Source organism: Misgurnus anguillicaudatus, chromosome 23, assembly GCF_027580225.2.
Source record: "Misgurnus anguillicaudatus chromosome 23, ASM2758022v2, whole genome shotgun sequence".
NCBI classification, from domain to species: domain Eukaryota; kingdom Metazoa; phylum Chordata; class Actinopteri; order Cypriniformes; family Cobitidae; genus Misgurnus; species Misgurnus anguillicaudatus.
Genome location: NC_073359.2, coordinates 2935957 through 2960291, shown reverse-complemented (window position 1 = coordinate 2960291; position 24335 = coordinate 2935957). Strand labels below are relative to the sequence as shown.

The 24335-nt window shown below is 36.1% G+C and overlaps 1 protein-coding gene and 1 long non-coding RNA gene across 3 annotated transcripts; both read left to right on the top strand.

Moving 5' to 3' along the window:
- Positions 1 to 2298: 2298 nt before the first annotated feature.
- LOC129454184 (uncharacterized) lies at positions 2299 to 4367 on the top strand. 2 transcript variants are annotated; one of them, XR_012366110.1, is made up of 5 exons: positions 2299 to 2428; positions 2509 to 2835; positions 2985 to 3156; positions 3244 to 3340; positions 3440 to 4367. XR_012366110.1 is itself a non-coding variant. In XM_055218698.2 (5 exons), exons 1-5 carry the CDS (start codon positions 2374 to 2376, stop codon positions 3476 to 3478), a joined length of 690 nt encoding a protein of 229 aa, XP_055074673.2. In that variant the 5' UTR covers positions 2299 to 2373; the 3' UTR covers positions 3479 to 4367. The 2 variants fall into 2 exon arrangements, 1 of the variants encoding a protein (XP_055074673.2); XM_055218698.2 differs by having other exon boundaries at positions 2985 to 3152; positions 3240 to 3340.
- Positions 4368 to 20032: 15665 nt separating this feature from the next.
- Positions 20033 to 23830, top strand: LOC129454211 (uncharacterized). Its single transcript, XR_008647769.2, has 4 exons — positions 20033 to 20189; positions 22068 to 22120; positions 22210 to 22524; positions 22693 to 23830. It is a non-coding gene; the product is annotated as an uncharacterized lncRNA (long non-coding RNA).
- The last annotated feature ends 505 nt before the right edge of the window (positions 23831 to 24335 follow it).

Sequence of the window (24335 nt, the reverse complement as noted above, 5' to 3'; positions counted from 1 at the left end):
TTTGTAATTTGGTTTTAAACTCCTTTAAAAAAAAACATAATATAGTGAAAGCATAATATAAGAAGCATTTACGCAGTCAGAGTAGGCAGGCAGGGCCAAGGTAGGCAGGGTTGGGAGCAAAGCAGATTGGAGCGATGTGCAGGGATAAGGCCGGGCTAGGAGTGGGGAAGTCAGGGCAGAGCATGTAAGGTTGGGTTGGTAAATAAAACAATTCTACTCAAGTTTAACATTTTAAGTTGTGCATTGGGGTTACAGTGAATCATGGAATAAAATAAGCATAATTCTTAACAAATAATCAGATTAATTAATAATTTAATTTACATTTTGATTGTGTCAAATGAATTGGATTGATTTCATCTCAAGAATCGTTTTATTGGAGAACATGTCATTATAACTACGGACCTTACATATGAATATAAGATTAATCGTGCATGTGGTCAAAACAGAAAAAGACTGTGGTTTGAGAGTTTGACTTCCTCTCAGTGGTTGACATGGAATGCCCCTTTTTTTTTGTTTAATGCTTTCCTCACCATTGACAAGCTATCTCATCAATAAAGGGACATTTTCCAGCTCCCCTAGAGTTAAACATATGAATCTTACCGATTTGGAATCCATTCATCTGATCTCCGGGTCTGGCGCTAGCACTTTTAGCATAGCTTAGCTATCCATTAAATCTGATTAGACCATAAGTGTTGTGCTAAAAATAACCAGAGTTTAGATATTTTTCCTATTTAAAACTTGACTTTTCTGCAGTTGCATTGTGTACTAAGACCAACAGAAAATTAAAGTTGTGATTTTCTAGGTCGATGTGGCTAGGAACTAAACTCTCAAACTGGCGTAATAATCAAGGACTTTGCTGATGTAACATGGCAGCAGCAGGCGTAGTGATATTACACACAGCCCGAAAATAGTCCCCTTGGTTACTTTCAATAGCAGGGGACTAATACCGGGCAGTGCGTAATATCAAAAAAGCTACTTTCACTATTAATGGGATAGAATACCCAAAAATTTTAACCCTGTCATCATTTACTAGTCTCAGACGTCACACCCACAGAATGTTGGCTAAACGTCTGATGTGTATTGTAAACTTAACTGCAAACCCTGTGAGAATGTCAAATCAATTCAATTTTATTTATATAGCTCTTTTCACAATTGTTAATTGTTGCAAAGCAGCTTTACATGAGTAGATGTAGAGGAGAACACAGAAAATCAATAGATAATATAAGATGTAGAATATAGCGGCCAAGGTTAAACCGTACAAGCAAGCGTATTAATAATGTAACGTATACAGTAAAGGGCTAAGTTAAGCCAAAGTTGGCTGACTTTCCCTGGGACGAAAAAAAACCCTAGGAGAAAACCCGGTGGGAAAAACTCCTAGAAGGACAAAAACCCTTGGGAGAAATTAATATATTTATATATATAGATACGGTAGGTATAGGAAGCAGGTAAGTGGATTAAACTGGTTCAGCCGGTGGTCGTTGGTCGCGCATCAGCTAGGCATCACGTCAAAGTCATCTTCTGATTTGTTGAAATAAACCAGAATTCCGCGAGACGCAAGTGTCGCGATTATTCTCAGTAAAACAAATCTCTGACATTCGTACGAGGAAGAGAATCAGTTATGTTTACATTAATCATGATCAGCTAAACTTTGCATTCACAAAAATATAAAAGTTCCTGGAGTAGACTTTTTAAAAGACGTCCAAGAGTTTTGCTTAGTGGAGTCACAAAGATTGCAGCTGGCGTTTCGTTCTCCAGAATTGCTTGTAAAAAGTGGAGAGATATGCTTCAAACAGGTGTTTACCGGGAACATCTCATTGTAGTGGCTGTTGATAAGGGTCTTGTGGGCGGGCATTGGCAAAAAAAAGCAGTGACAACACCAGACCTTCAGTTTTGAAGGTCTGACTACACGAGACGAATCATTTACTAACCCCTTATGTTGTTCTAGATCTGTATGAATTTCTATTTTTCTGACAAACACAAAAGAAGATATTTTGATAAATGATGGTAAGCACACAACTGCTGCTTTACTTCCATAGCAGGATAGTACATCATTTATTAAAAAACTTCAATTTATTTGTATGTTTATATATTTTTAGAAGAAAATTTTCCTGGAAGGCATTATGTGAAACTTTTGTGAATATCACAAAAAATGCTGGCGGGCAACTTTTAAAAAAAAAGGCCGGCAGGGAATAAGTTAATAACGTATATGTTCACACAGCCAATAAGAATAATGATGTTAAAACAGTTTGCACTAGTGTGTGCATGTGGTCTGAGAGTTGGACTTCCTCTCAGTGGTTTTATGCGAAATGCCCCTCTCTTTGTTTTAAAAACAATTGCATCTCAGTGCCCTTGTGACAGCAATAAGATTTAATCATGTTTACACATTTTAAACTGGAGAGAAACAAAAATATCATTCAGCTTCTAATCTGTAAGTTACTACATGCTTTTGAATGTTTTGTCACAATTTAATGGTGAACAACTTCCTTAATTTCTTTGTCTGTTTTATAGATCTACTCGCCTTTTATGAAAATGCAGAGACTTTAACAGATCAACCAACAGATTTGGGACAGCATGTGACTATCAAATGTGATCTGGATGAAGATGAGGTTTATTGGATATTACTGAATCTACCAAATCCTCCAATGACGATTTTGCGCTCATTTTCAACTTCTGAAACACCTTTCTACTACAATGAGACATTCACACACAAATATTCATTGCAATCTAAACACCTGCTTATAAAAAATGTTCATGTAGAGGAATTAGGAGTTTATTACTGTATGAGCACAGGAATATTTCCAAAATTTTGCAACGGCATCAGACTACACGTTATTGGTAAGTCCGCATTCATTGAATGAGTCATATTAATGTTCATCTGTGTGAATTCACTACATCAGGATATTAGACAAATATTTGACTTTCTAGTTGTTCTATGGAGTTGTCGTCAAGTGACATTATTTTATATGTTCATTCATTCTTTATAGAACCAACTCAGCAAACTCAGTTCACTAAGTGTCAGAATCACAGTGTAATACATTATATTCAGCAAAATTACACAGTGATGAATAGTATTGAACAGAATCGGACACATTGGAAGATTATTATTCTTATATCTGGTGTGTTGAGTGCTGTCCTGGTCTTTGTGGCCATTGGTAAGTTGTTTTTGTTGCATTAACCTGGATACAATTTGATCTTGTGGCTCTTATCATCAGAAATATAATGATGATCTTGTCTGGTAGGCAGTGTATGTCACTACACTCAAGAACATTTTAAACATCAAGATCGGGATTTACATCAAACTACATTTACATCTGTAGAACAGATAAAGAACAGTATAATGGTAAATATGCTTTTTTTTAACTTACATTACTTTATTCTGTAGACTTTAAATATAGGACCTGAATGTAACATAATACTGCTGTTTCTATTTTTCTTTTAGTATACTGAGGTGGTTTTCTCCTCAATGGGTGAAGATTGAACACTGAATCTCTGCTTTCACACCAGAACCCAAATCATAATCACACAAGTGTGCCAGATCTTAAGGTTTAATACAGTATTATTTGATAAACAAATGATCTCACAAAGTTCCCTGGGATACTCACAGATTTTTTTGTTCATTTTCCGTGTCATTCTCACGGATCTCTGCATTTTTCCGTGGCCCTGCCACAGACTTTCTTTCGGTGGCATTCTCACGGATTGGTTACTCAATTCCTTTTTCCTGTTTTCAAACCATTTTCGCTTTGGTTTAGGGTTAGATTTGGTGTTTGCATTAGTATGTCACTTTAAGTATTAGTTTATACATTTTTTTCTGCTTTATTCTTTTATATTTTCTAAACTTTAAACAATTGTCGCCTGGCTTTGGGGTTAGAGTTGGGTTTGGGTAGGGATGTCATTTTATGTAAATCTAACCCTAAACCAAAGCGACAATGGTGAGAAAGCGGGACAGAGCAGTTGAGTAACCAATCTGTGAAAATGGCACGGAAAACTGAGCAAATATTCCGTGACGGAAATTTGTGAGATCAGGTTGTTGATAAACTATCATCAGACATTGCACTGTACAACATCAAGTTTCATATAAGGTCAGAAAGGAATTCATTTCTGTTATAAGATTTACAATTACTTTCTTAGTGTGCATGTTTTGATGTTAACAGGCTTGATAAAGTAAAAAGGAAAAACAACTCACCTACTAAATTATGTTTAGCACTCATCTTCTCTATAGCTAAAACATGTTTTGTGTTTAGAACAACCCTACTGAATTTTTCCATTAGTTTTTTCACGATCAATCACATAGCCAGCTGGTTTAACCTTTAGCAACTTTAAATGTGTTTACTTTTCCCTATGATTCAGGTATCACAGCTTGCATTGTGTACAGCACAAAAATAAAAACAAAAGTTGTTTTACAGTTTAATGCTCTGAATAAAAATAATAAAATGTGACCTTTACATTACATTTGAACTCATGTTAAAGATATTGCCTTAATCTTGAAATGATGACATCTCAAGTTTGATAGATAATGATTTAAATATTATTATTGCGTAATGAATACCAGCTGGTACAAGCTGTAAAGTGTGTAATCCTCTCCCACTGACCTCAATCCCCTCTCATTGGTCCTATAGCTTTCACTGTACCCTTTTAAAAAAAGTTCATATTAGGACCTCAGAGGGGTAACCAAGGTGAAAGTAACAAAGTGATTTTCTCCGAGCCCTGATTACATTTGCATTCCAAACTATGACAACATCTTTAGCATGCATCCCTTGACAGAGCTGACAAATATTGCGTTATTTCGTCACTGTTTTGCGCATGAAGGTCCAGAAAGCCATTTCCGACAATAATAGGTAAATTCCTAAAGCGGTATTTTTTTCTTATAGCACGTTGTGTTTCTGGTTTCATGTGTTAGAACTGATTAATCTACACGTTATTTAGTGCTCTAACACATCCTGAAGTTATCAAAATAAAATAAATCGGGTTTAAATGTCAGGAGTTCCTGCCAGGACGAAAGTAACACTTGTTACTTTTATCCCGATGCTAATGCTGTTGCATTGTGTTAAAAGTTGATATTATTATAATTGATTTAAAGGGGACAGAGAATGAAAAACCATTTTTACCTTGTCTTTGTTGAATAATGGTAGTCTACCCACGTTAACGAACATACAAAAAGTGCTAGACATGCTAAACATCTTAGTCTCATACACTAGCGTAGCCAGGATTCACAATGTGGGTGGGCCCAGAGAAAATCAGGTGGGCCTTAACCGAAAATGCATCTGTTATCAAAATATACAAACACACAACTATCAGCTTCAATATATCACCGTTTAATAAGAACAAAAGCCTGTATGGGCCCTATTTTAACAATCTAAGCGCAATGTGCAATAAACCAATGAGTCCCATCCCCTTTAAAAGCCAGTTGCGCTGGCGCCATCCCGATTCCATATTTTGGCAGAATTTGTAAAGTAAAAAACTAAGCAGAGGAAGAAGACCACCAGTTTAAGATTGATATTAAAAAAATTTTTTGTTTTATTTGTAATGAAATTGTTATTTTTTTGGTATTAAAACCTTTAAAAGTCGTTTTCTTTCAGTCATGGAAGTAAAAATAGCAGGCTTTTAATTGCTGTAAATGTATTGATAGCCCAGATGATCCATGTTATCTCAAATAATATTTTACAAATATGCAAGAAAAGCTTTGTACTTTAAAAAATACTTTGAATAGTAGCCTAATTTGTTGGTATTTGAAGAGTTTTGTTGCAAAACGAGCTAACTCCATTTTTTATTCAGAAATCTCGTTTTTTGGTGGTGCATTCCAATTAATATCAATTCAACTGCAGTTGGTTTGTTTTGATTTAAACCTTCATAACTTAAAAAATACAGCTAAGTAGCACTATAAAACAAAATAATAACATGATAACATAATAATAAACATGTTTTGACAAAAATGTTAAAAACAGAGTTCTCTCATTTTGCAACGAAATTCTTCATTTAAACCTTTAAAAGTCGTTTTCTTTCAGTCATGGAAGTAAAAACAGCAGGCTTTTAATTGTTATAAATGTATGGATAGCCTACATGATCAGTGTAATCTCAAAGAATAATTAACAAATATGCAAGAAAAGGTTTGTACTTTAAAAATAATTTATTTGTTACAAACAGGAGATAAATCATTTATAAACGCGCCGTTTCAACAGCGCCGTGGTTGTTTTGAAATTTAAGCATAACATAAAAACGGTTCTCATCTCATCATACCCACAGGTACAAAGTCATCATGTCATGGTATAATTAAAGGGAGAACCCAAACGCAGACAAGATGTAGAAATAACTGAGGGTTTATTTAAATAATAAACACAAAACCCCACGAGGGGGTAAAACAGATGATAACAAAACCAGAACACGAACACAGGATACAAAATAACAGAAGACTCGGATAACAGAATTCAGTGACACGGAAGACATGAATCAACACTGAATCTGGACGAACGAACGAGCACACGACAGAGAACAAGAGGGCATAATATAGACACCACACAAATGGGGAACAGGTGAACATAATTAATTACGTAAGACACGAGTACATAAGGGAGTAGGGTAAAAGTGACAAGACACTGGGAACAAGTGACACACATACATGATGTGAAAACACGTGTCCCCACACAAAACACAATGCTACCATGACCTTGCCCTCTGAAATCAGACCTAAATCTCACACAAAGGTCTGGCAAGACCATGACAGCGACAAGACACTGGGAACACGTGGAAGTCACACACACAATATGACTCCACATATCCCCACACAGAACATAGTACTGTCATGGTCTTGCCAAACGCACTCAGACCTGAATTAGTACAAAAGGTCTGGCAAGCCCATGACACATCATATATAATAAATCTGTGGGGTAGCATTGAAAAAATTCTAAATTAATGCAATATTTGCGTTTGTTTAAAGCAAAACATTTAATTACTTACCAGGCTACAGGTGAAGCAGCTTTTTAGGGCTTCTAACGTAACGTCTCATAATCGGTCTTCATTTATGTCAAGACACTCAATAATAATCTTTTTAAACATTTTAATCCTTTGATTTTTCATATGTTAAACGTTTGTGTGCTGCTGCGCATCCATGTGTTAAGCAAATGCGCGTTTTCGTCCCGCTTATAGGCGCATATTACTAATGCGCTCATTAAATAACAAAAGCAATATTGCTCCATTGACTTTAGAGCAGGTTTTAGTTGGTCAGTGGCGTAGTCTATTTTATTTGCCTCAAAATAGCAACGCACCAACAATGCGCCTGAACACACCTCGTTTTCAGACCAGAAGGCTCATGGGCGCAAAAGGGGGCGCAAATGTTATCTGCAAAGACTTTTATTTTTTGTCTGCTGAACCAACACCTTATGTTCAGAATCCTCAACGGTGATGTTAAAGGGTGCACCATCAAGCTGTAAAGTCTTCTCACCGAAGGTCTTAGTGACCTTCATTCTAAGACAATGAAGCAGCGCAGCTCTCATTATTCCTTACGTGTCAGCCTTAAACCGGGTGTTCATTTCTGATAACTAATAGGCTAAACTGGATAGGCAGGTGGAGGGGCTAGCTGTCAGGTGGGTGGGCCTTGCTACGCGACTGGTCTCATAGAAATTCCTCTTTTAGAAATGTCAGCCAGAAAACGGCCCAATCTGAAAAACTGATGCTTATGACATCACAGGCATCTCACTGCCCCTCCACTTTAAAATAATTGGCTACATTTTTTGAGTGGCAGCAAAGTCAGCCAATCATTAAGGAGATTGCAAGTTAAGCCAGTAGGGGGAGCCAAATAGGTGCAAAACCACTTGGTTAAAATCCCCCACCCTAATAGAGCTATCTGAGAGAGGTTTTTAGGAAGCTTCTAAGGCATTACAGATCCAAACAAAACTTTTTTGTCTACATGTCACATCACAGAACAAGGATAAATACCCTGTTCAATCATTCTATGTTACCTTTAATTAAATTTTTATACTGTTCATACTGTGAGAATTTTTTTTATTCTCAATAATTCAAGTTTGTACTGTCGGGTTGCTTTGAAACATTTAATGAAACTGAAATTTAAAATGAAAAGGTAATTTCATTATTTTTTGCAAAGATAAACGACAAAATATGTTTGCAGTCTCATATTAACAAGGTCATATCATGAATATTTACTAAAAACAATTGTTATCCATGTTTTTCACATGTTCTAGGTTGATAGAAGCACCGGGGACCCAATTATAGCACTTAAACATGAAAAAGTCAGATTTTCATGATATGTCGCCTTTAAAGGCAAATGATCCCAAGTGCGTTGCTATATAATTATTACATATCAATTATCATGAAAAAATATGTGTTAAAAAAGAGGAAAGCAGGTTGTGGTCTTGAAAAACTGCAATACGCACAACCGGCGCAACGTCATAGAATGTCCCTGAACAGGTTCACGCCCACTTTTGGGGGAAATCACACTAGACGTTCCATTGGCTTCCATTCAAAATAGCGGAACAAAGCAACCTTCGTACACAGCCAGCAGGCGTAAATAACTTGTGAAATCACTCAGATTAAACATGTTGAGTAATTATCTGTCCACCCAGAGGCGCACCTTGTCAACAGGCAAGGCAGGCAACTGCTTGGAGCCCCGAGCCACTAGAGGGCCCCCGAGTTTGTTTCTCGGATGGCCAGCTACACCCGGTAGATGAAAATAGATACTCAATTATGACTGCATATCAAAATTCTGGTTGGATGGAATGTTGATTGACATTGGCTTAGCCCAGTCAAAATCCAACCCAGGTGGATAACTTGCCAGTTTTGAAAATGAACGTAGCGAATGGGTGACGTTGTATCGTTCAGTAGTGCTGTCGCAGTTGATCCGTACGGATCACGACCCATGGTTCGGCTCGCATGTGATTTCCAGATTAATACGCAAATTTAAATAGGAAAAGTTTAACATTTGCACGTGTTTCAAAGGCTTGCAAATGCTAACACTCAAGTGATTTAAAACAATTTAACCGCAAAAAGGCGCTAAAGTGAGCAGCCCTCTTACGCACATGTGGTTTAATGTGTCCGGTCCAGCTCCAGTCAGGCACGTGCCCAAGTGTAAATCTTTTGTGCCCCGGTGTAAATCTCAAGTTTAAATTTTAGCAGTTATAGTTCAATCCTTTACAAAGACGGATCTATATGCAATGTAGTTACCCAATTTATTCTTGTTAAAAGCGACGATGACGCGTGCACGCACGTATTCATGTCCGCGCGCGTCTTTGCGTTCATTCGCGCACAACCGCAATCAATAGATGCCACACGAGTGAGTTAGCTTATGAAAACATGACGAGACTAAAGGAAGTTTCTAAATAACAATGCTTATCTTATTTTGACTCGATCACTATTGGCTTCTGAAGATGGACATCAGAAATGTTTTGTGCAAAGTAGGGAAAGGGAAGAAGAACGGAGAGATGGTGAGTTTACCCTGATAGCACACAAACATCTCAAAGACGTCTATTTGATGTCTGCGTTTACATCTGCAAGACGTATTATTTAGATTGTTTGCTCATCTGCAATACGTCTCTGAGACGTTTCCTAAAAGATGTCATATAGACATATTGAAGACATCTGCAAGACGTTTTTGATTTAGAATGTATGTAAAGCAGCTCTTTCTAAGACCTTTATAAGACGTTTTTACACACCAGATGTATTCCAGATCTCCAGATCTTTACCAGACATCTTGCAGACGTACCTGTGCTATCTGGGTAAGGGAGGTAAGACAAACCACATCCTCCTCACCCTGTCAGGTCTCAAACATTATTAAACAAATCTCAGGAAAACCTTTTGTCAAGTCCATAAAATTGCATTGTTGCCGAGAAAATCAACAGATGTATGTGTTAGACTGTTCTGTATTTTCAGATATGAAATTAATATTTAGTTGACTAATATTTTACTCTGGACACTAACTTACATAACAGTTAGCAGTAACTATGATTGAGATTATTTAGTATAGCAGTAATAAAATGACTGGTTTCTTAAAATATTCTTGTAAAAATAAGTTATGAATCATTGCTATCATTGTATAATGTAGAAAATATTTATCTGCTGACATTATTTCCAAACATGTTATGCCATTTATGCATCCAAACATGTTAATAATGTTAGGTATGATGATGATTACACTTGTATATATGTATCTTTCGCATTAACTGTTGCACTGTAAAATAATGGGTTAAGCAAAGGACATTGTATAGAAGTTTTGCACACTTCTTGCACACAGGATATTTTCTGCTTGGGGCCCCCATAGACCCTAGAATCGCCTCTGTGTCCACCCTGCCTGCCATAGAGCGCGAAAGATACATTAACATATTTAATTTGGTCAATATAAAAACATGTCTCTTTCATTCTCCCAGCATCAAAATTGTGTAACAACGCTCCCTATTGGCCAGAGGTGTCTTACCCGGACATTTACTCAAGTACCTCATCGAGTCAACAGGGAAGCAAGTGAATGATTTTACTTCGTATTTGAAAGTTACTTCGTATTTATTTATTATGTCTTTATATTTAGAGTAATGAGTGCACTTTTCCGTCCAGCCATACAACTAACTGGCCTAGCGATATTTCCAGTAATCACTGGATGGCGTTGTTACACAAAATTTGACGCTGTGAGAATGAAAGGGACATGTTTTTATATTGAACAAATTAAATATGTTAATGTATCTTTCGCGCTCTATGGCAGGCAGGATGGACAGATAAATACTCGACATGTTTAATCTGAGTGATTTCATAAGTTATTTACGCCTGCCGGCTGTGTAAAAACGTTGCTTTGTTCCGCTATTTTGAATGGAAGCCAGTGGAAGCGCTGCTTTTTTATCCCCCGAAAAGGGGCGGTGAAGAAATTTACAGTCAAGTTCCCGGATGTGCCGGTAGTCCGTATACTTTTGGGCAAATCACTACCACTATCTGTCTAATGCTGGTTAATTATTTTGCTGTACATTCTGTGTTAAACATGCAACATTCAGAGTATATCTTTAATTTAGTTACAGTGTTCTTTTTTCACTCATTCAAGTCAGTGAAGCAGCGGTCCAAATGTATATGCGCTCTTTGGCGCCCCTGCAGCTGGTGGCTGTCACGGTGAAATCCGTGTCATGTTTTGTGTCTGTCCCGATTACGTCACCTGGACAATTCATTGATTCCTCATCACACCTGCACATCATTAGTCTGTCTGTATTTATACCCCTGTTTGTGTTGTACTCACTTGCCGGATGATTGTCGCTGATGTCAAGTTTGTTTCCAGTGTTCCAGTCGTTGTTGTTACCTGCCCGTGTTGTTCCCCGTGTTTGATTTCATGTTATTTATATTAAATGTTACCCTTTCGTGTGAACCCTGCATTTGTGTCCTTACTCGTGTTCCCGAACGTGACAGTGGCACCCTAGGTGATCATCTAGTTCACCTATGACTATAAAGGCCCTGGTAGAGACTGACATTAGATGTTGTAGCCTTTAGTCTCCTTGTTAGCTAGAGGAGGTCAAACAAAACCACTTTACTGGGACTGTTCCCTTTAAAATACATTTGGTACCAATATAGACATCTGAGGTACTAATGTGAACTTTTTAGTAGTAAATGTGTACTTTTATCAAAAGGGTATAGGTTTTGTACCTTTTTTTATAGTGTATATATTGATTATATTTTTTATGAGATACATTTCAAATGGAACAAGGAGCGCCACTAGCAATTTTGGGCTGTATGAAAAAATATGAAGTTGGGCCCCTTACCACACTCAATTTGCACCAAATATACAAGCCAACCTAGATATCCAAAATCTTTGGATTTTAATAATGCTGACCTATTACTTTTTGCTATTGCTTTCGACCATGAGGTATCAGTATTTAGTCAGAGACCTACATTGGCTGCAGCTAGGAGATGATTTATTGTGCAAATGTACATTTAATAGAAAAATACTGCACATTTATGGCCTGACGTTGTCATACTCAATTCTAGTCAGAATTTGAGTCTGATACCGCTCCATTGGGCTATGATTATTAGGCGTGTCTCAACCGAAAAATACCTCTGCACTCAGTTGGATAGACCTACGACCAATCAGAGCAACAGAGTGTGTGACATATGTTGAAATGACGTCTTTAGCAGCCTGACCGAACTGCTAGTTATTTCACTACAATGACACTAACATTGTGTCTGAGTTAGCGAACGTACATCAACACCAACTATGTTTACAACATTTCATTTATATCACAACATTAAGTATTTACTAAGTCATACAGTAAGACTATCTCTTACCATTTGTACATTAGTTGAACTTCATCCACGACGATAGCTACCCATTACGTTTGCTTGAAAAATATCGGAGCCTAGCATGTCCCTCCACTTATTCAGCACCCACGATTCCGGGGTTCCGAAAAGAAGCTGGCAACGACCGCTTATTATATCCATCTCGTCGTGCACGCCGAGTTGCATCGCCGTGATACCCATTTTAGTTGCTTCTTTAACTTGGTCCTGCAACCAACTTTTGCCGAATCCCGTAGAAAGGACGGCAAAAACATATTTCAGATAAACGAATGCCTTGATCGCGTTTCTCTGTTCCTCTTTTAAAATCAATGCTCTGTCGATATCTTTTAGAACAGACTCAATGTCAGAATCCACACATTTGAATTCTACAGCGGCAACCATTTCGTTGTAAACAGATTCAACACACGCGCTCTTTGGTGACGTGGTTGATTACGCTACTGTTGATCATCTGTTCATCATCGTATAAAGCCCGCCCTGATAATTTGATTGGTCGACCAGCTTTGGGTCTCGCATAGTAGCTTCTCAACGGAGAAACCCCAGACCGATCTTCCCATCTTTTTAAATGTTGTGGGCGGGGCTAAGATCGGCTGGCACCCAGGCTAGCTCATTAATCAAATATAATTGACATTATTACATTCTTAAACAAAGATTAAACATACATTATATGGTGTGTGTATAACCTCTAGCTTTATACATTTTAAATAACTGTGCACCTGCCTGTAAAAACTCAGCTAAAGTATTTATTTGTGGTTTACTACATAAAATCCTTCTATATAATGTAAAAAACATTCTGTGAAAATATAATTTTGATATCTTTAATAAAAAAAGAGTGGAAGAGAGCGAGGCTTGCATGTGTATGAGTCCGCTAGCATACATGATGGTAGTTAGCAAAAAGTCTGCTAGGCACTATATACAGTCTTGTTCAAAATAATAGCAGTACAATGTGACTAACCAGAATAATCAAGGTTTTTAGTATATTTTTTATTGCTACGTGGCAAACAAGTTACCAGTAGGTTCAGTAGATTCTCAGAAAACAAATGAGACCCAGCATTCATGATATGCACGCTCTTAAGGCTGTGCAATTGGGCAAGTAGTTGAAAGGGGTGTGTTCAAAAAAATAGCAGTGTGGCATTCAATCACTGAGGTTATCAATTTTGTGAAGAAACAGGTGTGAATCAGGTGGCCCCTATTTAAGGATGAAGCCAAATTTGTTGAACATGCATTTGAAAGCTGAGGAAAATGGATCGTTCAAGACATTGTTCAGAAGAACAGCGTACTTTGATTAAAAAGTTGATTGGAGAGGGGAAAACCTATAAAGAGGTGCAAAAAATGATAGGCTGTTCAGCTAAAATGATCTCCAATGCCTTAAAATGGAGAGCAAAACCAGAGAGACGTGGAAGAAAACGGAAGACAACCATCAAAATGGATAGAAGAATAACCAGAATGGCAAAGGCTCAGCCAATGATCACCTCCAGGATGATCAAAGACAGTCTGGAGTTACCTGTAAGTACTGTGACAGTTAGAAGACGTCTGTGTGAAGCTAATCTATTTTCAAGAATCCCCCGCAAAGTCCCTCTGTTAAAAAAAAGGCATGTGCAGAAGAGGTTACAATTTGCCAAAGAACACATCAACTGGCCTAAAGAGAAATGGAGGAACATTTTGTGGACTGATGAGAGTAAAATTGTTCTTTTTGGGTCCAAGGGCCACAGGCAGTTTGTGAGACGACCCCCAAACTCTGAATTCAAGCCACAGTACACAGTGAAGACAGTGAAGCATGGAGGTGCAAGCATCATGATATGGGCATGTTTCTCCTATTATGGTGTTGGGCCTATTTATCACATACCAGGGATCATGGATCAGTTTGCATATGTTAAAATACTTGAAGAGGTCATGTTGCCCTATGCTGAAGAGGACATGCCCTTGAAATGGTTGTTTCAACAAGACAATGACCCAAAACACACTAGTAAACGGGCAAAGTCTTGGTTCCAAACCAACAAAATTAATGTTATGGAGTGGCCAGCCCAATCTCCAGACCTTAATCCAATTGAGAACTTGTGGGGTGATATCAAAAATGCTGTAAAACCAAGAAATGTGAATGAATTGTGGAATGTTGTTAAAGAATCATGGAGTGGAATAACAGCTGAGAGGTGCCACAAGTTGGTTGACTCCATGCCACACAGATGTCAAGCAGTTTTAAAAAAACTGTGGTCATACAACTAAATATTAGTTTAGTGATTCACATGATTGCTAAATCCCAGAAAAAAAATGTCTGTACAAAATAGTTTTGAGTTTGTGCAGTCAAAGGTAGACACTACTATTTTTTTGAACACACCCCTTTCAACTAATACCCCAATTGCACAGCCTTGCATATCATGAATGCTGGGTCTTGTTTGTTTTCTGAGAATCTACTAAACCTACTGGTAACTTGTTTGCCACGTAGCAATAAAAAATATACTAAAAACCTTGATTATTCTGGTTAGTCACATTGTAGGCCTACTGCTATTATTTTGAACAAGACTGTATATATATCTGGTAGATACATTTTGGTTGATCAGATTACGAGTGGACAAGAGAGACACATTAATTTTTACACCTGATATTTTAATGTGTCTCTTCTGTCCACTTGGGGGGTGATATTTGACGAATCAATTCGCTTTCGTTTAAACTCAAGCGGGAGAAATTGACGCAAACTAATATTATGTCAGAGTCCACAGAGTTTCAGAGCTTGTGTCAAGCAAAAATGGGCTTGGCAGATGAAGCCTTGATTAGAAGAAATTAATTAGAAATCAAGTGACAATGACAAACAAAGCTGCATGCTTCACTTTTCGTGTCAGAACGTTTAAACTCCACTGTTTTTATGAGTTATTTTCTTATTTACATTTTAGTCACACATAATACTGTACAGTATATATAGTATTGTAATGTAAATATACTTGTGTGTGCATGTGTTATTATGTGTGTGTGTGTGTTATTATGTGTGTGTGTGTGTGTGTGTGTGTGTGTGTGTGTGTGTGTGTGTGTGTGTGTGTGTGTGTGTGTGTGTGTGTGTGTGTGTACATTATTTTGAAAAATACAGTATCAAATCATATATGAATATTATCTCATACTGGAACTCATTGCCACACTTTAATGGGTAAATTAATTTATTATATTGACCATTCACAGACGTTGTCTAAGCTTTATTTGTACACGAGAGATGTATTAAAAATGAAGTAATAAAGGCAGTGAATGAAGTCAAGTATCTAGGTTGATAAGAATTTAAAATTTGACTGTCACATTGAGTACAGCTGCAAGAAAGTCAAACCAAACCTAAACTGTTTTCACGTTATTAGAAGGGACTTGTCATGTCAAACTGCAAAACTGTTGTAATGATGCACCGTGAGGCTGAGGATCCATTTGCAGTCTTTATTATCTCTCAACAGAAAGCAGAACAGGTTACACACCAACAGTTCAATACAAGGGACAGGCAAACTCGTAGTCTAAATACAGGCAGGAAATCAGGGCAGGCAGCAATCACTCGTAATAATGGGATAAACAGATCAAAGTCACAAACCAGAATATGAACAGACAGGCTAAACGCTCAGAAATGACAGCCGTGGCAAATCAAGACTTCGCACTGAATGAAAGTCCTAGTGGAGTTTAAATAGGGTTCATGATGAGGTACAGGTGGAGTGTAATCAGTCCCGGTATGTGGAATCATGGGAAATGAAGTCCGAAATGAGCATTAAAACTCAGGGGATGGCTCCCTCTGGTGGCGATCGGAGGACAAGGCGGGCGCCTCGTTCATCACAACTGTACATGCATGCAATGATTTTTTCACATTTATCATATTGTGTCACATCATGGTCTCAAGTCTCTCCAAATAAATTAAAGAATATTATTTCAATATACAAACAGGCAATAAAAGTTATGGATCAGAAACCCATGAGATGGCATCATTGTGATGTTTTAAGAAAGCATAACCTTGTTAGCTTTGATAGTTTCATTGATTTTAATAATCTCAAATTGTTTTTTAAATGTCTAACGAATCATGTTCCACCACTGTTTTCTGAATTGGTCAGTAGGTGTCAGAACTCTCATAGAGCAAAGACACGAGCCACTATTATTCTTGTTTAAAGTATAAGACCTCTTTTGGCCAATCTGCTTTCTCTGGAATGGGGCCAAAACTTTGGAATGCCCTACCTACTAATTTAAAACTAGAGACTAATGGTAATGCTTTTAACAGAGGACTTAAACAATGGTAAAAAAACAAACAACGGTGCTCACATGAATCGTTTTTATATCATATTACTATTGAGATATTGATTGCTTATGTTGTCTTTGCTTTATAGCTTATGTATAAATGTATTTTTTCTTTTTCCTTTTTGTTGTATTTTTTTCTTTATTAGCACCATTATTGTTAATTTTATTGTTAACATTATTATCATTATTAGTTGTTATTATAGCATTGTTAAGTGCATGGTTTGTCAAATGTAACTGTGGTGTCCATGTTAAATAAAAAACAACAACAACATAAGTCTAAGCAAAAATGTATCAACATTTACTGTAATACTTAAGGCATAATCTGCACTCCTGCCAAAGGTTTTTCCTCCAGAAGAGATCTAAGGTTTCTCTCACCACAGATATGGCCGGCATGTTGAAAGGGGAGCTCTGTCTGATCTGTGACTCAGTTGTCTCTTAATAAACCTGGCACATGGCACATGGAGGACATCTGCTGGATCAACACATATAAATGCTTTCACTTTGAAAAGTTCTCTCTCCCTTTTTTATTTCTCTCAGAAGAGAACGTCAGTAATTATACATTTTATAATAAAAGACAGTGTGTTTTCTCAACAAAATTGTAAATTATTTTTAATTTAGTCATTTTAAACTAAATGCAAGTTATATGGATAATGGTTTATTAATCACAATAATAGTAATCATAATAATTCTATTCTTAATTTAAAATTCATGACAAACTATATATCGTTATAAAATCTCTATGACATTACAATACAAATTTGACTAGTGTTATATAAATGTATTATGTAAATAATTTATGACATAATAAAAAAGAGTCCTACTATAGTTTGATAAGTTTTACAATTGAATTCTGAAATGTAATTATGACAAACTATAAACTGTATCTCAGACTGAACAACTCAGAGGTGGTGATCAAATACTGACACAAAATCCAAACAACTAAAGGTAACGTAAACCCTCTGTCATTTAGATAAAACCCACAGAGATCACAAATAATTTTAAGATACTTAAAGCGGAAAACATGTATGTATCAGAATTTGTTGAATAAGAATGCTACTGCTAATAGACGTTTAACATTTCTGTCTGTCAGATTTGTTTACCTTTGCACTATGTAAACTGAAATTATTTGTTTAATGACGTGCTATCCAGAAACAAGACTTCAAACCAAACATGGGTGCAGAATATTCAAACACATCCTCAATTAAAATAAACTAAGGTGCAATTTGTTATATAAAATATAGTGATGCATGGAAAATTTCAGAACAACATTTATTTGTCAAATATATGGAGATAAATGGCTAACAGGCTCAGGTGAGAGTTTCTCATTTGAACACCTGTGTAGTTCGGCCAACTGAAGCTTGCCAATGTTGGCCTATCTAATGTGGTCAAGAATATTAAGAAAGATGATGATATAACAGGATTGGGCAAGTTTATTATTATGAATGGGGTGAAATGCAACCCTCAATATGGCCACTGCGGTGACAGAAGTATCACCTTTTGGTAAACCTAACCAATCATGATGAGACTTCCCTAAAGGCAGTGGCGGCTCGTAACTGCTCATCCGAGGGTCGCAAATTCTAAATATGTGTTCGGGGTGCCATGTGTGTTGCTTATGTTTTCAAAATATGTGAACCATGTGCATCACGTGTTTTGTCAAAATAAGTGCCTGCTGCACACGCATCAAAACCGTTTATGATAAAAGAGACGCTCACGTTCACAAAATACTTAACAGTAAACTTTGATTACGCATGAGATTATGCGAGTATCTGGCAAACACGAGTGTCTCTTTTATCATAAACCCTTTAGACGCGTCTCCAGCAGGCACTTATTTTGACAAGACACATGATGTACATAAGTTCACTTGACGCGCAGATACATATTTTGAAATTACAAAACACACACAAGACGTGCTACATACATGTTTGCATCGAGTGCCATCGAAAAAAGAAGTCACTGGCCATCACTGCCTAAAGGTACTTTGATATTAATCATTTATAATCATTTGTAAAATAAAAATGTTTTGATAAAGTTGAGAGAGATATGTAAGTATCTTCAGGCATATCTTTATAATTTGTTCCTGTAACTCTTTATGCTTAAAACAGCAGATCATGATTCCCAAGAAATACATTAGTTGATACAGTATGACAGTGCTAGTGGTTTTAGTTGTATGAGGCATTAATTATTTTTACCATGTCTGTTTAATCAGTTTGTTTAGATTTTATTTGAATCATATCCACCTTTTTCTTGAACGCGGAAGTAAGTGATGTGACGTATTTCCTTTCTGGTGCGAGACTTCCGGTTCAATAGCAAGCCAGTAGAAAACCGTGTATGTGGGAGCACACATAAAACATGATTTAAACAGTTAATATTTACTACACCTGCCATGTATGAACCAGTGTGAGGATGAAATTAAGAAGTGGCCTGATATATGAAGATATATTCAATCATTTTGTGTTGTTGATCGGAGGTGACGGGTCTTCAATGAGCAAATATAAAAGCACAGAGACATACCAATGGAAAAGTCAGTCGAGTGTTTGTACATAGATTTTACCAAGACTTTGTGCTTTTAACTCTTCAGGGGCTGGTTTAAAATGTCACAACTGTCCCTCTGGTGTGAGGTTTTTTAAATAGCAATTTTTAATTGACTTGTTTATGGCGACACGTCGAGCTTAACGTGGCCCGACACAGTCAGCAGTATCATTCAATACATTGTAAGTTATTTGAACAAACCATAATAAACATATTAAACTACTACATGTATTGAGTATTGTTTTCATTTTATGAAAATATTATTGCAAAAGTATGTGCAAACACATTACAAACTATTATAAACATTAACTAAGCAGATTATGTCATATATATTCTGTACTGTAATCGTATTTTTGTAATAATATACAGTTTAATAAATAAATCGGCTAAATCAGCATATTTTATCAGCATAATAATAGTTGTTTTTAAACAATTATTGTTTATTGTCAGTTTCTATGAAAGGTTTTACTGGATGGATTTGTAAATACAGATCATGAGTGCATGTGTGCCACATACACATTCAGTTCTTGTGCATGGATTATGGTTAAAACAAATATTTTGTAAAGATTTACTGCATTTGCTATTATGGCAACCCCTAACTGCACAAATTATGCCGGCCTTTATGGATTTCAAAATAGACATTAAACAGCCAGTCAAAATGGCACACTTGTGTCCTTCGCAATAAACTACCATTAGCTTTAGTGGCTCATCAGAAGTCATAAACAGGAAAGCTGAAAGATCGCGGCGCCCACAGTTACGTAAAGAAACAGGTGGATAAAAAAAGGAAAACTTGCAAGAATGCAAAGCATCTGTTTTGCATTGTTGTCTTTAGGGCGTTTGTGTTTTTTAGTGTGTACTCTCACTCTGCATGTCACCTGGTTACGTTTCTTCATTTAGCCAATCACTACACTTTGGCAACCATCCAGTTAAAAGTACAGAGTGTACACTATATATATAGATACCTGTCCTGTGCTCTTTCCTCAGAAGCAGTATTGTATTGAAATAGTAATACTGTAGGTAAGAAGCTCTTCTGTTAGGGAACAACTGGTAATATAATGACAGTCAGTATTTATAAGATATTTGAGGGTAAAGAGATGATCTGCTGCTTTATCCCTGATATTTACCACCAGCAGTGTGAAACACCTGTTTTAGAGGTATGTTGAATTGCTATATACATATAAATGTATGACTTTTATTTAATACTTACTGCAAGTGTATTGAATAAATTGTATATATCATCTAATCTAATCAATAATGGTTAGATTGATGCACTCTAGCCAGTACTTAAATAAGTGTTTATAGGTATGCCATACAGTGTTCAATATGTGTACATTTTATCTGTCAATGTCAAATTAAGTGAAGTTCATGGAATTGACTGAATGATTTGTGTCAGTTTAAAATATTTTTATTAAATTTAAATTATTAAAATATTTATTTATTCATAAATTATTTACAACAGGAATATGAATGAATGTGTCTCAGATTAATAGACCAATGGTAGAGATAGCACTGACACTCACACAAACGTCAGACTTATGTTTTAATTAAAAATGGTCAAATTTGATGTCAAATGCTTTTTGAAGTCTGTTAATGTGACCAGTTTTTCTAGTTTTAAAAGCATCCCAAACATTAAAGATATTCAGTATACAAACAGTAACCATTGTCAGGAACTGCATTACATGGTATTTAAAGACTCTCTTGAGCTGTCAATGTATAAGGAAGCGTGAGCTGTCTTATTTAAAACCATATTTTGGGTGGGACATTAGATCACGGAGCACATATTGTAACCTGATGGTGACATATTTTTAGGAATAATAACAAATGTCACATAAGAAGTTTATGAATTTTTTATTTACATTGAATTAGAAAAAATACCCACATTGTATTTGTATGATTTGCAAATATAGTAGTCATGTAATCAGATGTCCAACGTTCTATGTCACACTCGGCGTAGTTACGTTTTACATCACGTGAACATATACGTAACATGGACTAACGAGACGATTGACCGATTAGGCCTATTCTTTTGGATTTTACACAAAAAAATATTACTTAACCTTAATTTTTAAACAGATATTTATATTATATATTTATATTCCTACAAACATTAATCAAATTTGGACACCATGTTCATCAGGTATGTTTTATTGATTTTGGTTAATACACGAGTCCTTGTTGTTAGCTAGCATGTGTAGCCTAATGCTTAGGCCTACAGCATTGTTTGTCACTGAATCCACTTTTAAGTATTTAAAAGTAGATAAACATGAATTACAAGTAGTTGAGGATTAGGCTGATGGCTGTATTGTTTAGTGATTGTTTATCAGTGTTTATCAAGTATGCTTTTATTCACATTGTTAGATAGACATGTCGTGGTTATTAGCACATGTACTGCCTAGGTCTACGTTATAGTTTGTCAATTTTCATTATATTCACTTTTAAGTATTTGAAAGTAGATTAACATGAATTACAATAGAGTTGAAGTTTAGTTGTTTTAGGTTATTTTAACTGCTATTAACAGACTATTGTCAATAGATTCTCCATGAAGTTTATTTGCAGGGTAATTGACTTTGCTGTGTTTTTCTCTCAGTTTAAAATCTTGTCTAAAACAAATGTCCATCTTTTATTTGCTACAGTGCATAAACAGTTGTAGTTCTTTTGGTAAAATGTAATTAAAGACCATTTTGATTTTAATCTCTCCTAAATCAAAGAATGATGGATACATTGAAAAAATGCTGATCTATACGGACTGGTCTTAAATCAATGGACATTTATTTGCCTATTTTATGATATAGAGTAAACATCTACTAATATTTAACGATGTTGCTATTATTTTCAGATAATGCATTTAATGACTTTTAATGCTTTTTTTGTTTATTTTATTATAGTTATATGTGCTTATATGTGCTATTTGCATATGTTGTTATATTGCAAGTCTAAATAAAGCTATAGTCTTTGTAGCTTTATCTTTTGTCATGTTTCCTAGTATTGGCGATTATCCCTTACAGCAATCTTTTTTTTCTGTTTTTTTTCAGATGGTGCTTCATCTGTGCATTACTGCTGATAAAAACCTGCACTGCTCCTCCAGGTGAGCATTAAGTCACACAAACTTTAAAAGATAATACTGCAACATGCACAAACAGGAGACTGTACACTTAAAGTTTTCTTTCATTTCAGTGTATCCACATGTCACAGGTGACATTGGAGGTTCTGTTGTCTTGCCGTGTGCTTCAATTTACGTTAATGTCACGAAGTTCATTTTTACTTGGAGACAAAATGACAAACTGAAAGTGTGTGACATCGTTAAAGGCAAATATTCAGTAGAAGACCAGGATTTATCATACAAGAACAGAGTTGAAGTCTTCCCTGAAGAATATAGGAAAGGAAACTTCTCTGTCAAACTCCACAATCTTACACACATGGATGCAGGAGAATACTGGTGCTTCATCACACATTCATCTGAAATTGTGATCATACAGCTGACCGTCAATGGTGTGTAAAACCGATTGATATTGAACTCAACATTTTAAAGAAAGATTACATAACAGTTTTATTGAAGTTTAACATGCAGCGGTATAGAACTGTATACAATTTACAGAAGGGAACTGTTACTTTAAAAAAAAAATTAAGTGATTTTTTTTTATCTATTTTTTTTTTCAGAAGCTAAAGATAAGCAACCACCAGCAGAAGAAGAAAACCAGGGAGAAGAAACAAAGCAAATTGGGAGAAGGAGATTCATTCCTGTTATTGTTTTGATTCTGTTTATTCTGTGTATTTTGTGTCTATGGAGGAAAGGTGTTAATACCTCCAGTTCAGATGTCTCCACTCCCAGAGATTGCCTGTCCTGCGGAGTGTTGCTCTCACAGTTATCAAAGACATCTGAACCAGCTAATATACATCAGTAGGATTTCTCAGAGCTTCTGACTAAATCAATGGCTCTGGCATATTTTAAGGTCTGTCACTGCATGTTATTTTCAGTTAAGACATGTGTTTTAGTCTTGGATAAGTCTTAAGCAATGTCTGTGAAACGGGGGGATCATATACATATAAGGGTTAAAAAGTAGCTGCCTACCAATCTTCAGTCACAATTCTTCCAGTATGTCTTTTAACTCCTCCTGTTCCAGTTTTATTTGCATTAAGACTGTCTATTAAGAATGGTTAGGGTTAGGGTTTAAACACCAATAGGCCTATATTATTGAAGATCTTATATGGTTTGTAAAAGCACTCTTTGTCCTGTTGAAATTGATTGTGTGACCATGTCATGGTTCGTACTGGTTTGGACTGCTGTTTTTAAAAAAATGTCTAGGCTGCCTGTTTTGAACTTGCTCAGCTCCCTCGTTCTCTCTCTCTCTCTCTCTCTCTCGGGGTCTGCAGACTTTCATGACAAGTGAGGTTTAACTGACTTGAAGTGTTAAACATTTCGTAGACACAAATGCATAAGACTTGATCAATGTGCAACCTTTTGTTGCATATTCCGAACTGTTACTTGAAATGTACAGGTCATGTATGACAACAGACCTTTAGGAAAAAAACATTTAACCCTTCTTCAAACCCATTGTCTATTTTAAATATCATGCTGTAATTGTTGGCCGTTATAGGCCTAAGGATGTGATCATGCAAGCAAATACAGTATTATGACCACCTAATGTGGTCTTCAAGTGGAGTTGAAAATATTGTGTTAATGAGCAACTCAACTCAACTCATCAATAACATTTCATGGTTTAAGCAAAAATATTATTTTATTACAGTAGCTAACATAAATTATTCCAAGTTAGCTTTTTGGATAAAGATTTTCACTGCTGTTTTAATAAAAAAATGTTGCTGCTGTCTCCTGTCTCATGTGCTTTCACTTGTGTAATTTTGTAAATTCAATGTTTTTAAAGGTGTATTCATACATAGAGTCAAAAGATCATAATAAGAAGTATTATAATTTGTAACAAGGGATTGGATGAATCTTATGAATTAGCAATGTCAATAAGATGCAGTAGATGTTGAATACATGTAGCACGCAACATATGATAAAAACACAAGCAGGCTTATACATCACTCCTTTTTACATGATAATGCCTTGTTGGGCCAAAAATAGGGGACATAACCTGAAATGTGGATTTCCTCCTTTAAAAGGCCATGGGCACCATAAATAGTTTAAGGCAGAGGCGATTCTAGGGTTAGAGCTTTAGGGGTGCTGAGCACCCAATGAGCTCCGCTGCCACCACCCGCTCTTTTTTCCTACAGAAACCAATAAGATGTATATTTTAAAATAGCTTTCATTTTAACATTGGTTCAACTAACTCCAAAATAAA